The sequence below is a fragment of the Sciurus vulgaris genome, assembly GCF_902686455.1.
Source record: "Sciurus vulgaris genome assembly, chromosome: 4".
NCBI classification, from domain to species: domain Eukaryota; kingdom Metazoa; phylum Chordata; class Mammalia; order Rodentia; family Sciuridae; genus Sciurus; species Sciurus vulgaris.
The window spans coordinates 32,482,941-32,499,238 of NC_136464.1; the positions used below are offsets into that span (position 1 = coordinate 32,482,941).

Here is a 16,298-nt window from a genome sequence, read left to right on the forward strand (position 1 = left end):
AATCACAATCCAAGACTCACATTTACAGATCTAGCAGCTTGATTCTTCATGACATGCACACCCATTGCCTGCAGGATATTTCCCTGGCTAATCTAGAGAAAACAAGAATTTTCCTGTAATCTAAAATCCTGTATCCAAAGACCTAGTTACGATCCTCAAGGATAAAGATAGAGAATGACTAAGTTCAAATCTACAGAACCCAAACCAAAATGTTCATTGACAAACGTATGCCCACAGATTTGTCATGATTTTCTTTTCAGTGGCTATTAACTTGCTAAAATAAGAGGAGTTTTCTAATGTGCCGGTTAATTTAGGACCCACTGAAAAGCTGGTCCTTGTTCAAGCCTGTACAATGACTCTCAGGACCCCCCTCCTTTAAGCACACTTGGGATATTTTCCTTGAATAATGAATGATTTGACTCTACAGAGACTATTACTGGATCACCCACTTCTCTTCCTGGGACTCCTTAAACATTTCTAAATATAGAAACAGTGGCTCTCCTTCTGGAACACACAGGTAGAGCTGTAGAATCAGTGCTTCCACATGTCACACCCACCACTGGTGGGGACCAACCCTGAGTAGAACTGAGCTATCCACACACTGTTGGAGTCAGATCAATCCCCTGTTGATGAACTTTCAGGTTACTTGAGTCTTTCACCGCAGGTAATAACAACAGCAGGAGTTCTTCTTTTTCCACTAGCTGGCCCCATGCGGCTCCCACTGTGGATAATGTTGGGTATGAATCATACATGTTTATGCATCTATCCTTCTCTCTATCTGAATGCATGGATAGATTGTATCTGGAGATACATGTTGAGATGGCGAGAGAGAGATGACAGATTTTCCTGTCAATTATGTAAATAGGGTATTCACAATCTTTTCTCTGTGTCTCTGTCTCAACCCTCACCCATGAAGAGGTGGACAAATTCCACTTTGCCCTTACCTCTATGATACACTTCACCTTGTCCCCCAGGCAGGGAATTCCCTCGATGTCCTTCATGCTGCTAATGGTGAATGGCAGAGATTTCAGTACAGAAGCTGCTCTTATAAATATCAGATAACAGCCTTCATTTTCTCTAAACTCATAATTTTCAGCCAAGACCTCAAAAGCATCCTGAAGAATAAAAACAGATAAACAAAAGGTCTGTCTCTGAGCCCCTGAGTCAGTATTCACTCGCCAAGTGCCTCTGGTTGTCTCTCCTTCACATACTGGAATGCTACCTGATGGTTTTCTCCAAGGTGGGGATCAGGCTGCCTTTGCACCTTTGCACCCTCCCTGTGGGATCCCATGGAGTTGAATGGAAAAGACAGGTGTCGTGTGTCTTGTAAGGAAACTGAGTTTGCTGCCGTCAGGTGCTCAGGAATGATTTAACTCACCACGTCTGGCTGGTCATGACTCGGCATGATCCTTTCCTCTTTGCTGTCTTCCCCACCAGCCTGTGGCAAGGGTTCTGCTGTGACCACTGGGCATTTGTCTCTTAGTGTGCACACAGCACACAGCTGACACAATGTAGACTTGATGAATGAGTGGGTGTGCTCACAGGTGACACAGACCCCACCACCACCCAGGGTTATCCCAGGTGGGGCATGTTTGCCTTGCTAGGAGAGGACGAAGCAGCTGCTGTGTGTGACATCATGCTGAGCGGGCCCAGGAGCTGCAATGTCCTGGTCTTCCTGGCGGATATGGGACTGGAAATCTAGAAATGAGTAGCTTTGTGTTTGATGTACTATGGCATGTTTTATTCAGGTGACCACTGACTGCTCATGGGCTTGCTAGGGTCATTTGAAACACTTCACAGAGCTTTAGAGATGGTCTAGCTGAGTTCTTATTGCAGGGATGAGAAAGTGAGGCTCAGGGGAATTGATTGCCCAGGCCAGTTAACAGCAGGCTGGAATCCATGTCCCTGGACTCAGTCTTTTGACTTCTAGCAAAGGCTACTGATGCATTATTGCTAGGTTATTTGCTTTTACTATGTTTTGGACCAATTATAGTATTTCATTGTTTAGAATATCTCTTTTTGATGTTGTTTCTATTAATGACAACTCTCAATAATTAGAAATCTCTACATAGTATCCTAGTATCACCCAAATGTATTTGTCCATTTCCAAGAAAGGAAACCCATTCTTGACAGAAGAAAAACCAAAGATCAGACTAGGGGGGTGGGGTGGGGAGCGGGTGTGGAGAAATCTTTTTTAGATTTAAAAAAAAAAAAAAAAAAAAAAAATTTTAATTTGCAGACCCATAGAAAGGGGCTGAAAACACTTCATTTGCTCTGGGTGTTGAGGTAAAGCCCTCTTACCGTGAATACATGGTTATGGTTGTCTAAAGTTGTTCTTCTCTGACATGCGTACTGGGAGATCTTTCGCACAGCATGTGCTGGGATCCTCTGGGGATCTGGGTTGGAGTGGGCTGAGTCAGCTCTTCTCACCTGAACAAATGCATAAGCATCTATGTTAAGCAATGATTAATCATGGCTATAATAAAGGTACATATGAGGAAACAAGTTGGAGGCAGTTTGATGTCAGTTGTCTCTGGGAGGAAGATAGAATTATAGGGGCCTCAAATTCCATGTTACATACATCTCTAATTTTTGAATTTGCGATCCTTCTCATGTATTTTTTTGAAATCAGAAAAAAAAACATGAAAAAGGATCTCCAATAATTATCATTTTCCTTTTCTTGTGAACTTACGCCTTTATGGTCCAAGCCCTCTTCCCCAAAGTTATGGCACTACTGCTCGAGAATTTGGCATTGAGAGCTAAACTTTATTTTTCTTTCCAAATGATCACAGTAAGAAAACAAACAAACAAACAAACAAAAACAAAAAAACGCTCTATTTTTTCTGGCTACCAGAATATCCAGGCTTAAATATTTTGAAATATTGGGTATAAATGTGTTCATAAAAATAACCACCATCTACTCAGTGCCTATATTTTATCAGGCACTGTAAGGGCTTCTACGCATGTTATCCTAATCTTCATGCCACGTCATGAGGTGGCATTAATGTTGTATCACAGAAGAGAAAACTGAAGCCCAGCAAAGCCAAAGTCACACACGAAGTAAGCAGAGAAATAGGGTTTGATCCAGATCCGTTGATTCTAAAACCTATGTTCTTTATCCACCAAGCAAAGGACAATGACGATCACAGCTGGACACTCACAACAAGCTGGTGTTTCCCTGTCGTCTCCACTGGTCTCCCTGCCCGCATGCACTCTGTCAGCCAGGAGATGTCTAGGAGTTCCAGCTGGGAGCTGGCTTTGATGTTCTGTACCTGAAGCCACTCCAGAACGTCGGAACCCGAGTTGTTCTCTGCTACGATGTGGGTGACAGAATCACTGGAAAATGCAAGAGGGAGTCATTGACTTAAGTAGCTTTCAAAGCCAGAAGCTCTTCTCTGTCCTCAAGTTTTCCACACATTCCATCTGATGGAGAAAGACACCCACTAGACCAGACCCTAGGCCCAAGGAATTCAGGCCTTCATGCAAGGGAATCCTCTCCATTTTAATTAGTGAAGCAACAAAGGGGGTCTGGGTCACATGTCAGATGCAAGAAAAACTAAGACAATATTAACAAGGCTGTGGTGTCAATGGAAAATCCAAAGTCCAGGGAAGATGGAAGATGAAATTGTTCTTAAAGTGACACCTTGCACTCTACATGTGGTTTGGTGTGCTGTTTCACTTTTATTTGTAGGGCATTTTAATATAGTGGCTTTCAAACTTGTTTAACTGTGATCCACAGTTATAAATACATTTTATATCATGACCCAAAATTCAAATAGAAATACATACAGAATGTTGATGTGCTTATCTGACTTGGTCGATTTGAGCTGCTATAACAAAATACCTTAGGTTGGAGTAGTTTATAAACAACAGGAATTTATTGTTCATAGTTTTGGAGCTGGGAAGTCCAAGATCAAGGTGCTGGCTTATTTGGTATCTTGTGAGAGACCATTCCTTACAAACGGCACCTGACACATAACTTCTTAGGGTAAAAGGGGAAGGCAGCTCTCTGGGGCCTTTCAGGGCATTAATCCCATTGACCAGTGTGACAACCTTCATGATCTAATCACTTTCCAAAAGTCCCACCTCATATCGTCACCTTGGGGATTAGCTTTCAAAATACAGATTTGGGGGGAACACAAACATTCAAGTCATAGCAACATCTCCATAAATTGCTTTCACAATCCATTAATTTCACAGTCCATTAATAGGTTGTGACTGACTTTTGGGAAATGTTGATTTGTATGTCTTGAAGCACACCTCTGTGATATAATTCAGGTAGGGATCTCTTCCCTAATAATGACTGGAGATTTGTCATGGTTCAGACTCTGTCCAAGTACTTTACATATGCCATCTCATTTAATACTCACATAGCTCCACGAGTAATTATTATATTATTCACACTTCAAAAACAGAAAACTGAAGAACAGAGATATTAAAAGACACCTTGAAGGTCACGTAGCTCTTAAATGGTACACTTTTTGATGAACTTATTTGGGACAGTTGTGTCTAGTTTTCAACAAGTCATAGTTAGCATCCTATCATTGGGCCCTATGATTTTTAAGGTCCTTTCCATTCAAATTTTCTATAAATTTGGGAAATGGTGAGAGCAAGCCAGGCATCCAAGAGAAAAACAGAATAAATTTCTCTTCCTTTGCCTACTTCTCTTCCTTGATTCCCTTTTCTCCTTCTGTTTTTTAATTACTCTTCAATCCATTGGGTATTTGGTGGTTCACGATCACATGCACAGTCTTAGGTTCCTGGTGGAGGCGGTGGTGAGACAATGGGAACCGAAGAGGAACAGAGAAGTTTCTGGGTATTAGTGTCTCCCATGGAGCAGGTGGCTAGTGACACGGGCTGTGAGGAGACACGAGGCAGGGACAAGGTCTGCAGGTGGTGTTAGAGAAGGAAGAGCGTGGAGAGAGCTGGGGATGGCTTTGCAGAAGTGGGATTTGTGTCTGGTTGTAATGGATGAGAAGGAATAAGGCATCTGCAAGGTAGAACTTTGGGTTCTCCTGGAAAAAAAAAAATGTCCAGAGGCCAGAGGGACTCAGAAGAAATGGCCTGGCCTGGAGTGGAGGGGTTAGGTGGCGAAGTAGTTGCAGAAGTGGCTGAGAGAGGAGCCATGACATTACACAGGGTCTGATGAAGCCATGAAGGCTTTGGGAGCAGAACATCAGCACTCATCAGCTCACTTTAAAGGACAGAGCTGGGGCACACAATGACTGGGAAGGGAGAGTGATGGGTGGGGGCGCTTGGGGAGCTGCTTAAGGGATGAGATGATTTTAGCCCAGTCTGGTTGCTGCCGTACTAGAAAGGAAGGCAAAGGAGAAATGCGGTGGGCACCTGGCATTAGCTCTCCTGCAAGAGGCAGAGAATATAGGACAGAGTCAAATGTTACCCCAGCATCTCCATCACTGCAAAGTGACAACTCTTTGTTGGAAACAGGGATTTCACAGGTGGCATCTCTCTGGGGGAGGGATGGGGAAATGAGATTAAAGTTATTTTAGGCATGCCACCTTAGAAGAGAGCAGGAGACTCAAGTGAAAATGCCTGGTCAACCTTTGGGATCTGAGGCTGGCACCAGGAGAGGGGTGGGGGACGAAGGTCAGAGCTGAGACCATGTGGGTGGCAGGAGCAGAAATGTGCTGCGGACAAACACAAGCCAAGGAAAGATGAGTAACTACTTCCCTATTCTAGGCCCATATACTTCTAAAAATTATTTCTGATAAATTTCTTGAAAGGTTCTTTATGTCAGGAGTTTAAGAAGACAACAAAAGAATTAATAGGCTTATATAGGAAAGATTAGTACCTATCTATTTCTGCCCTTTAGAAACGTTTTATTATGATATCTATTATATATTATTATAGAATCATATAATATATAATTATATTATAATATCTATTATATATTGTTATTTACTATATACTTATATCTATTATGATAGACACGAATATTTATTCTTCTGGTAGGGTTTTCTCTAAATTCAGAGGGAGAAGGTTATGCCAAGAAGGTGTCCCGGGATGCAACTCCCAAATTTAGACCCTCCCCACCAACCCTACTGTCCTCCTGGGATTTCCTGGACAGCGTGGGCACATCTGAGCTCATGCCGTTGGATGAGAACCACATGCACTTCTTATAAGCAGATGTGTGGGCCACGGGCTCCATACCATGTGAAGGAAGTCTGATTTAAAATTCCAATGCCTGCTCCTTACACAACTAGCCAACAAAACACACCGAAAACAAAGATAAGCACACACAAAACAAATAAACCAAGCCAACAAGACCTCTCAAGCCAGTGTCACACAGAGTCGGTCACTGGTTCTCAACAAGATAAGAGTAAAAATTTTAAACTGATTTTTAGAAATTTTGATAAGAATTTGACATTGCCACAATAGTTGTTTTTTTCTTTTTAAATGAAAACATTGGTCTGAAACAAATCTTTGTAAACCAGGCCTTTGCCACAAATAATTTATGAATTTTGGGGATGCTCTCTGTTCTGACCCGGCCCTTCTTTCCCATCTTCTTGTGTTGCCTGGGTTTGGCGGACCCTCTCCAGGAGGCCACATGGCTCTGGGCTGCCCTGTGTTTGCTTGGGTTGGGGTTGTCATCACGCTCACAGGTTCACCTCTGTGCGCTGGTTACTTTCAGTCCTGAGCCCTCTCCTGACAGCGTTACCAGGAGTCGTGCCCCCTGTCATCTTCCAGCATCTGTCTGTCTATTTGCTGACACATGGGTTCCTTTCTGCTCTGAGCACTCCGATATTGAAAATATTAATAATATTTGAGAAATTTCTATCAGATACTATGGTTGGCATGTTTCAGATGTGCCTCACTTCATTACGAATATTCTTCAGCTATGAGACAGGCATTACTACCCCATCTAAAAACGAGAAAACCTTGGGCACAGTGAAATTTCCACCCTGCCAGTAATTGGTGGAGCGGGGATTTGCTCCTAAATCTGCTTTAATCCAAAGCCTGTGAGCTGCCCATCTGTGAGCTGCCCATCTGTGACTACACGCGATCCAGGGCAGTGGCGGGAGCTGTTCTCTTCCTTCCCTTTTGCAGAAGGAATAAGATCTGAATGGCTGTTGAAGAGAACTGATTTCCACCAAAAATCTAAATGGACTAACACTTCTTGTGTTTCACTTTTAGATGCAATTGCCCCTGTTGCTGCCATATAGAATTTATGTTCTGCTATTTTATGTCCTCTGTATGGACTACAATTAGATGACTGATCATGTAGAACTGTCCCAGAGAATCTGAAAGACAGTCTACACACCAAGATGGAGGATCTGCAGGGAGATTTCCACGCTCTCTGGGCTCTGGGTTTTGCCTAAATCTCTGAGAGTATGCGGAGGAGGCACTCTGTGCTCATCTTCCAAACAATTTTATCCTTCTTACCATCCACTCTCCCAACCCAGCTTCGCTCCATCTCTTTACCTGGGATGCCCCTGGCCATAGTCCTGCCTCTGCCAGGGACATCTGGAATGCCTGGATGGAGGGGGACAAGGGCAGCAGCTATCAAACAATGAACAACAGATACCCATATGAGGAAAAAAGCTGAAGCTGGGCGTGGTGGTGCATGCCTGTAATTCCAGCAGCTTGGAAGGCTGAGGCAGGAGGATCACGAGTTCAAAGTCAGCCTCAACAATGGTGAGGCGCTAAGCAACTGGTTGAGACCCTGTCTCTAAATAAAATACAAAATAGGGCTGGGGATGTGGCTCAGTGGTCAAGAGTCCCTGAGTTCAATCCCTGATACCAAAAAAAAACTAGAAATAAATATTCCAGACTATTAGCAGAAATGATAATAACAGCACGTGCACATGCGCGTGCACACATATACACACGTACGTACTCTTACTTAACCCTCACATAAGCCATATGAGGGAGACTATATAATTTCAGATGAAAAGAGGTTACATGAAGGCTGGGGAGGTTACATGAAGCTGGGACATACCCGCAGGTGCACCTGACTCCAGCGACCTCTTAACATTCTAAGAGACTGTGGTCAGACCCCTGAAGGAGGTTTCGTTTGTTTGACATACTTTTCTACACTTTCCAAGTTCTGCCATGAACTATCTACCATCACTTTTTTACTAATGGGGAAAAAATACACATGAATGTCATTTGAAAGGGCAAATAAATCCGGAATAAGACTGAGTTAGTTGCTGCCAGGCCCATGGAGGCCTGTTACAGTGAAAAGCCAAAGAACTTTGGGCGAACCCTCAGGCAACTGCCCCTGACTGCTTCCAAAGACCCCAAGATGCTGCTGAGACGGCTGCTCCTGAAATTTCAGTGAACTCTGTTCTCACCTAGTTTCCTAATCATGACCAATTACTAACGTCTTGAACTAAGTTTGGGTGACCTTGAACCAATTGTAGCAATTCCGACCTGGGATTCATTCCTCTGCTTTGTACAGGGAAGAAGATTCTGGGTCACCTCTTCCAGCTCGTGAGTAATTCTCACATGCCTGGCTTGGTCCCTGGCATCCCTGAAGACAGGGTGTGGCTTCCTCTGTGAGTTATAACCAAGCCTATGGCTTGGTGCAGGACCAGGACAAGGACCCAATTCAGAGTCATGGTTAGTGGATGTTGGTAGAATAAATAAATGAATGAAGTAATCTATAGCTCTAAAGGAATGTCTCTCAAACCCTAACGTCTACCAGAGACACCCAGGAAGCTAGAGGAAGAAGAATAGAGGGAAGCTGCATAACAGGTACCAAAATATAGTCAGCTAGGAGGAAGTCCCGGTGCTTACCCCTACAGCATAGGGAGGGGCAAAAACTAGGCTGGGAGATTTTCTCCACAGTGAAGTTTCTCAAAATGCAGTGCTTGGGCTGTACTGTGGTTTTAAGGTGTGGTTGCTCTCGTAGATTTTCCCTTCCCTTGCATCTGAGAGTGTTGGTGACTGCTTCAGTCAATAGGGTACAGGGGAGATAACACTGTGCGACTTTTCAAACTGGGTCATAAAAGGCCACCAGGAACACTCACTCTGGGACACCAGAGCTTCCTGTAAGAAGTTTATTTTGTATTGAGGTAGGGGGGATTGAACCCAAGGGTACTTTACCACTAAGCCACAGACCCAGTTCTTTTTATTTTATTTTTCTGAGGTGGAAGTCTGAATATATTGTTCCCTATACATGTGTACAATTATTATGTGAGTTAAAAAAAGTCAGGAATATAATTTTACATGAAAATAAAAAATTTATTGTAAGAATTGTGCGTGAGACATTCACATGCTCAAGAGCCCTGGATTATGGAATTAGCTCTAAATCTTAGTTCTGAATTTTTTTCTCAGATACTAGTTTCCCTGCTCTTTTAGCCTCTCTTTCCTAACTGGTCCTGTCTCTTTCCCTATAATTAGAAAAATCCTCCATGATGAAAGAGGCAGCTGTCCCTTCCTGGAGACAGACCCTCCACCCTTTCAGTCTGACTCTCTCAGATCTCATGGATGGTCACCTGCTTTCATTATTGTCTTTATAACTTCTTTGTTTCCTGGGAAAGGTCATTCTTGATTCTTCCCATCTGCTGTAGGACTTCTTCTGTAAACAATGACTTTAGACATTTACAGTTAAGCTGAGCTGTTGAGGATTTTAAAAGCCTCCTGCCAATTTCTCTTAGCAACTGAGTTGTTTCAGAATCCTTGAAACTGAAAAAAAAATCAAAGCAGTTTTATTTGGCCTGACCCCTTGCTCTTATTAGCACCAGTAAAGACAGATTTCTCTTTCTAATCTTGCTCTCCTTATGATTGAGAGGATCTCACTCTGATTTTTTGGCCCATCTTAATGGGAGTATGAAATTTTTCATTAAAGTCTGTAAATTTTGAAATAGAAGTAATTTGGACCAGAGCATGGATGAAATTTACATTCCATGCTCTTGAATTTATAAAAAGTATTAGGTTGCTAATAATAAAGTAATATGCATGCATTGTAGGGAAAAATGTTTTTAATTACAAAAATTACTCTTGGTAAATGCAAGCTTTTGGGGCTGGTTTCATATTCACTGGATAAATTATTCTCAGAGCAAATATTTCTTGCAGTCTACTGTGTGTAAAAAAATCGTCTACATTCTGTGGATCAGATCTACCTGGTGGCCTCGAGGAGACGAGGAGGCATAGCTGGAGGAGTGGAAGACCCGGGAGCTGACTTCCAGCATGACTCCCCCACACTTCAGGGAGCAAGTCCTGTCCCCTAGGGGGCCTTCAATGGTCTTGGTAGCAGAGAGGTGTAGGGAGAAGGTACGTGAGAGAGGGGGAAGAATGAGAAAAAAAAAAAACAAATTAAAAACTAGTGAGATTGTGTTTGGGTGTTGGAAGGAGCCTTGAAGATGAACCAGCCTAACATCTTATTTTCTAGAACAGGTAACTGATCTCTTTCATTTGGTATTCTGTTTACTGTGCAAACGAGGACTTTGAATATTTTTATTTCATGCTCTAAAAACTTGAAGTGATAGAACTATGTCAAGTGAACAAAGCTGGACATAGTTAAAGAACAGGTTTTCTTCAGAAATGATCATTGCAATAGGGAAAAGGGTCTAGCATGAAATGAGCTCAGTGGGAAGAAAAGGCAGGAATCTTTTTAAAGGTTGGGATGAGCTGGGGAATGACCAGGGGTGTGTGTGGGGGGTGGGTGTTTACTTGCTGGGCCACATGGACTGTGTTAATTAAAGCTTATCTGGGTGTTACTATTGTCCTGCCTACTACTCCAAAATTTATCTACAAGGGTGCCATGGGAAGGCATTGTCTTGGATGAGAGTGAGATAAAACAGCACGTCATCACCAGCAATGGGTTCTGTTAGTATCCACACTACAGTATTTGTCAGGTTCTGGAAATGGAAAACTAGCAGACACAAGCGGGCAGGTAGGAAGTTCATTAGTCAGAGCTTACCTAGAGGAGAAGAAACTTCTGTGGGGCAAGTTAGAGCAAGGTCTCCACAGAAGGAGATCCTCGCCTTCCCGCAGAGACTGCAGTTGAGAGTTTAATCTCCTCTGATGCTGATGTTTGCATTTCAAAGAGATCGAAGCTCCTTCTGAGTGGTTAGAAGATTCGCATCTCAAAGAGGCAGAGAAAGGGTTTATAAGCTACAGCAACTGTCTAAGAGGGGGTTCAGGGACACATCTGCCACTGCAGGTTTGGGGCTAGAACAACAGTATTTCTGCTGGCAGCCGAGAGCTTTCTGATGGCAGGCACTTTGAAGGAGGTCACCCCTGGGGCATGACCTTGAACTGCTGGAAGCCATGATAGAATTTGGTCAAGGTGAGAGTCTCTGTCAACTGTCAGGTGGAAAGACGTGGATTTTTACCATCTTGAGATTCCCAAGGACTTAGGAGGCACAGTTTGGGAATGATGAGTGAGGCAGAAGCCATATTTCAAATGGCATAGTGAAAGCATGGTACGTACAAGCAGTCACGTTAGATAAAAGTGAACCAAACAATACAAGATGGCTGGAAGTACAGAGCTGGGTAGACAGAATAATTTTTGAAGGAAGACCAGTACACATGTGGAATACCTGGTAGATGATGATGATGATGATGAATACTAATTGATAACAAAGTTACCATTCCTGAATCCCCTGACTGATGGTAAACTCTTTGCTTGCAAGACTCGTGTCTTCTACTATTTTATTTCTCCAGAAACTGACAAATACTGTACAGGGCGGGTATAGTGAAGCCCTTTACTGATGATGGCCTGATGCTGTATCTTCCTTCTATTGAAGACTATGCCGTCCATTGTGGGTAAGTCATGGAGGGTCCCATTGAAGGCCCTACTGTCATCTGGTGGGTGGCCAGCTGTTTGAGGAATGGCATTCAGCAAGTGTGAAGCTGCTAGGTGGGTGTTACTATGGAGTGCCATCCTTCCTGATCACAGTTGTCCGTATCACATCAATGATTAGGGTCAGGCCACAGAGGGGAACTTAGCCAAGGCGTTTGTAGAGGATGGCTAATGATAGGTTTCCAAATAGCTCCATGTATCAGAACCCAGGAAGAACCAAAAGCATGTCAAGCAGTTGATCCTGATCCTTCCCCAGCCCGTCCTAGGGGAGATGAAGACTGTTAAGTGGCTCGAAAATCTAGGATATTGCTCATGGAATAAAATTCTGTATCGTTTTTAACCAATGTGCAAAAATACCTCCAGGGACCTGACACCTCCCCTGATTTGCTTCAAGAATCAGTTTCCCGTGACACACTGAATAGCTTGTCTTTTGTAATATAACATCCATGTGAATGCAGTCTGACCCCAGTATGATACACACATGCTGGAGACCATGAAATAGCTCCAGAGCATTCAACATATTAAGACGCACCATTTCTACTATAGGTATTCAGGCCCAGGTAAAGTAGGAATCAGGTTTTTTCCCTCAATTTTAATCTTCTTGAAAGGCCGAGAGAGTACTAGGAAGTATGGAAACTGCCGCCTGTCTCAGAGCAAGTCATTCTCTTTTTCTTTTTCTTAGCTCCCTCTTTGGATTTTATATACCAGGAAAGAAAGGCATATAGCCTTCACTGTTGAGAAGTCTCTTTTCTTTTAGAAACCACACTTCTTTGTTAGTTCCATTTTTAAAACATATGCTTACTGCCAATAGATTTGGAAAACACAGAAAATAAAACAGCCATAATCTCTCCCTCCTACACCCACCCCACCCCAAGTAACCACTTGCAACATTTTGATGGGTTTCCTTCCTGTCTTTGATTTGCTTCTATTGAAAGAGTGGACATTTTTTTAAGCTGTCTGTTTTATCTCAACTCCCTAAGGTTTCCCTCCCAGTAATGGGAACAAAGCCCTTAAAGCTGTTCCAGGAAACAGCCCCAAACAGAGAGTAAAAGAGTAAATTGAGCCTGATAGCCAGATAGTGCTCAAACAGTAGGATTACCAGAAACTATTGACCAGAATCTACACCCTGTTGTAAAACATTGTGAAACACGTTGTCAGCAAACCCAGACCCCCTTTGAAATTTCCTGGCAGCTTTGTTCCCCATTTTTCCTTTTTTTTTTTTTTTTCCCTTTTCCCCCTTTCATGTGCGACCCCTCCCGATGTGTGGTTTCTGCCTTTATAAACCTACAAGATTTTCTGCTAGGGACTCGACTCCTCGAGTTGGATCCCAGCGCGCTGGAATAAACACCTCTTGCGATTTGCATCAAGTGACGCCTCCTGCGGTTGATTGGGGTTGCCGTCCATCCATGGGACAGAGTTGGGGTTTCCTTTTTGGGGGCCTTATACTATCATTCAACCTAGTTAAGAAAAGCAGAGAGAGAACACTCTCCTTAAGGTTTTGCTGTGTCTGTCAATGTCTGTCAACTAATTAACAAGAAAAAATTACATTTTCCATTTGTTTAACTTTTTAAATTTATGGAAGCACACTGTCATCCATCATCTCATTTGGTCATCACGCCAAACAGACCATTTATCAGGAAACCAAGGTGAGGAAAGAGGGGGCCTTGCCCCACACCACATGGCCAGGAAGGGTCAGATTTGAGCCAGGATTTGAGATTCATAGATTTCCACTTATAATAGTTCTTACTTTTCTCTCTGATGAAAGCTTATACATCTATGTACAGAAATTCTGTTTGAGAGCTAGGACTTGTACTTCCTGTGGTTTATTTTTGCTCCATAGAGCACATGTGTGTTTAATTTGCCTTCTGAGCCACCAGCCTGGGAACTTTGCCCCATCACATGCACAGAGCAGTTTACTCCCCAAGCACCCGTTTCCTCTGTCACCGGAACAGCTGGCCTGGTCCCTGGCAGCAGGCATCTGGGGCACCAAGCTGCCTCTTCAGTTCCTCTGCCAACACAAGAAATTTGCTGCCTGTCATTGGCCTAAGGACCTGCTTCAGCCACCTTGTACGTATCCACTGCTGCGTGCGCAACTAAGGCCGCGGGCCCTGCTGGAAGCTTGGAACACAGAGAGCTTTCTGCCTAAGGAGTGTTTTGGCCGTCTGGCTCTCACCTCCTCTCTGGCCCCAGCCAGATTGCTTTACCGTGAAAAGAAGCCCCATATTTACCAGGGCTTTTAATTTGTTAATTTTTTAAAAAACAATTCTTGTTTTGGACCTCTACCTATAATCCTTTCCCCTCCCCATTCTAACCCTTTCTGTAAGCCTCCAAGGTTAGGCAGACTTAATAATTAGATGAAATTCAGGACTTCATGGAAAGGATTTCAGAGACTGAGGTGGAGGGTGGCTATAAGGGCTTTAAAAAAAGGAAGAAAGGGAGAAAAGGAGACATGGGAGAAATCATTGGCAGCCCAGGAATTTCTGAATGTGGCATTTTAACAAAAAGGAAAAGTCAATATTCAATGAATGAAGGAGCTGAGAAATTGAACATATCTGATTATTGATTTTTGGAACATGTCACCTCAACACTTTGAAGATCACATTTCACCAGCAAGAAATGCTTGACAGTTTTATTTTTAAATATCAAAAACTATTTTTAAAATCAAAATGTCTTTTCACATTGAATTCTTGTAATTTTTTCTGGAAAAAAAATTGTGGTTAATCTCTTCCTGGCACAGTCACAGCCAGTGAATTTCATGGATCCCCACTCTGTCCCCAGGGCCATCCTTGGCAGTTCTGATATGGGTCTATCATTTCTGTCAAGGTTCTTACACCACTTGCGTCTACATTTTGTTCTGTTTTCTCTTCATCTATTTGAGACCCACAAAGAACTTACAAACCCATTAGAAAAACAACAGGGATACCTGCTATTGAGGGGTTAGTGGGTGAATCAGTCAAAGTGTCCCAGATGGTTGCATCAGTTTCCTTCTTGCCTGGGCTTGGATCACCTCACACAAGTGGGGTGTCTGCCACCCCTGGATAAGCTGTCATTGAATCTTTAACCAGCTTCCCTCTCTGAACCCCACCTGGACTGCTCTTCAGAAGAGCATGATGGAGGCCACATTTGGATGCTATGGTGAGTCAGCTAGTCACTCACCCGAACTCCTTACAGACACTGGTCCCCTGAGCATAGTCAGATATTGAGGCAAGAGCCAAACACCCAAACCACCCTTTCTGCCCCAAAGTAGCTGATATTTTCTGGTGAACTTGATATTTTGTTCTATTTGGTCAAAATTGAAATCAAATGGTTTCCAACTAGCTCTTGGTTTATCATCCCTAGAAAACTCATTGCATAACAGCAAAAGATAAAAAAAAAAAAAAAAAAAAAAATCCACCTTATCTTTTGGTGCCAGTTAGTTTCAAAATAATTATCTTCCATCCCCACTCATCTCACTTCCCTGACCTGATTGGCCCATGTCTGTTCTTGGTTTCAGATCTACTTGCTGCTCTCCCAGTGGGAACATCCCCTCCTCCATAAGTGGAAGAAAGCCCAGGATTCTTGGATTCCAACGAAGCTGTTCACAGAGCCCCTGCTTATCTACCAAGTGAATTGGTGGTGTCCTACCTGAGCTCATTTTCAACCCTGAACCCTTTCCTGCGGGCCAGCTCCATGAGGAAGGATCTGCGGGTGGTGCCCATTTTCTTCTCCAAAATGAAGAGGACCAAATCTCGAAACCTGATGTCGTAAGGAGTGGAGCTCATGGAGGCCCCAGTCTGCCTGGGTCTCTTCTTCCGAGGACCCGAGTGGGATGTTCGCAGAGGATCCATGGAAGAGACTGCTCTGCCCCTGGTTATGCCATCAAGCGATGTCTCCAGAAGTGAGGGGGAGCTTGCCACCCTTCTGTATGAGGGCTCTGATGTCATCTCACTGGCAGACTCTGCAGGAGGGCAAGGCTTTGTGGGCACTACCCTGCTAACAGCTTCCTGCTGAAGGAATTTCTATCTCTGTTCAGTTTCTTTGTCCAATAGGGGGATCTTACTGAAAATAGCAAATTAACATTTGTTTCCTGATGCATAATCTCATTAGCTCCTCAGAACAGAATAACCTTGTGAGGAAGGTAGGAAAGCATCATTGTTTGCATATTATTTATATCTGAATGGGTTGGGACCTTCTGCTGTCTTCATTTGTTGATCCTTTTTGAATTCCCTACTCACTTGCTCTGTCTGTTCTCAAAGACAATCATAGCTGGAATCTGCGTGTGTGTTATGTGTTGCATGTGCTTGTTTTGATTTTACTTAAAGGACATGCTATATCTTTCTTTCTGCTTATCACCCAGAACTGCTTCACCCAGAAGTGTCTTTCAGATCTGTGTTGTACTCTGCTGCTGCTTCTTGCTCCATGGTGTGCCGTGGTAGGCATTGACCACATGTTCACTTATGTGGGTGCATTTTATAAATACAGAAACCAAGGCTCAGATAATTACTCAAGATCAAACAAGGAACCAAGGAACCAAACAAGGTCATGA

General features: G+C 43.2%; 1 protein-coding gene across 2 annotated transcripts in view; it reads right to left on the minus strand.

Moving 5' to 3' along the window:
- The window catches only part of DNTT (DNA nucleotidylexotransferase), a gene marked incomplete at its 5' end in the record, with an annotated part of 32,953 nt that extends 17,353 nt beyond the window's left edge, over nucleotides 1-15,600 (minus strand). For both annotated transcript variants that reach the window (XM_079136057.1, XM_079136056.1), the window contains 4 exons: nucleotides 945-1,115; nucleotides 2,302-2,430; nucleotides 3,162-3,336; nucleotides 15,398-15,600. In XM_079136057.1, coding sequence (XP_078992183.1) covers nucleotides 945-1,115; nucleotides 2,302-2,430; nucleotides 3,162-3,336; nucleotides 15,398-15,600 — 678 coding nt within the window. The remainder of the gene's footprint in view (nucleotides 1-944; nucleotides 1,116-2,301; nucleotides 2,431-3,161; nucleotides 3,337-15,397) is intronic.
- Nucleotides 15,601-16,298: the final 698 nt, after the last annotated feature.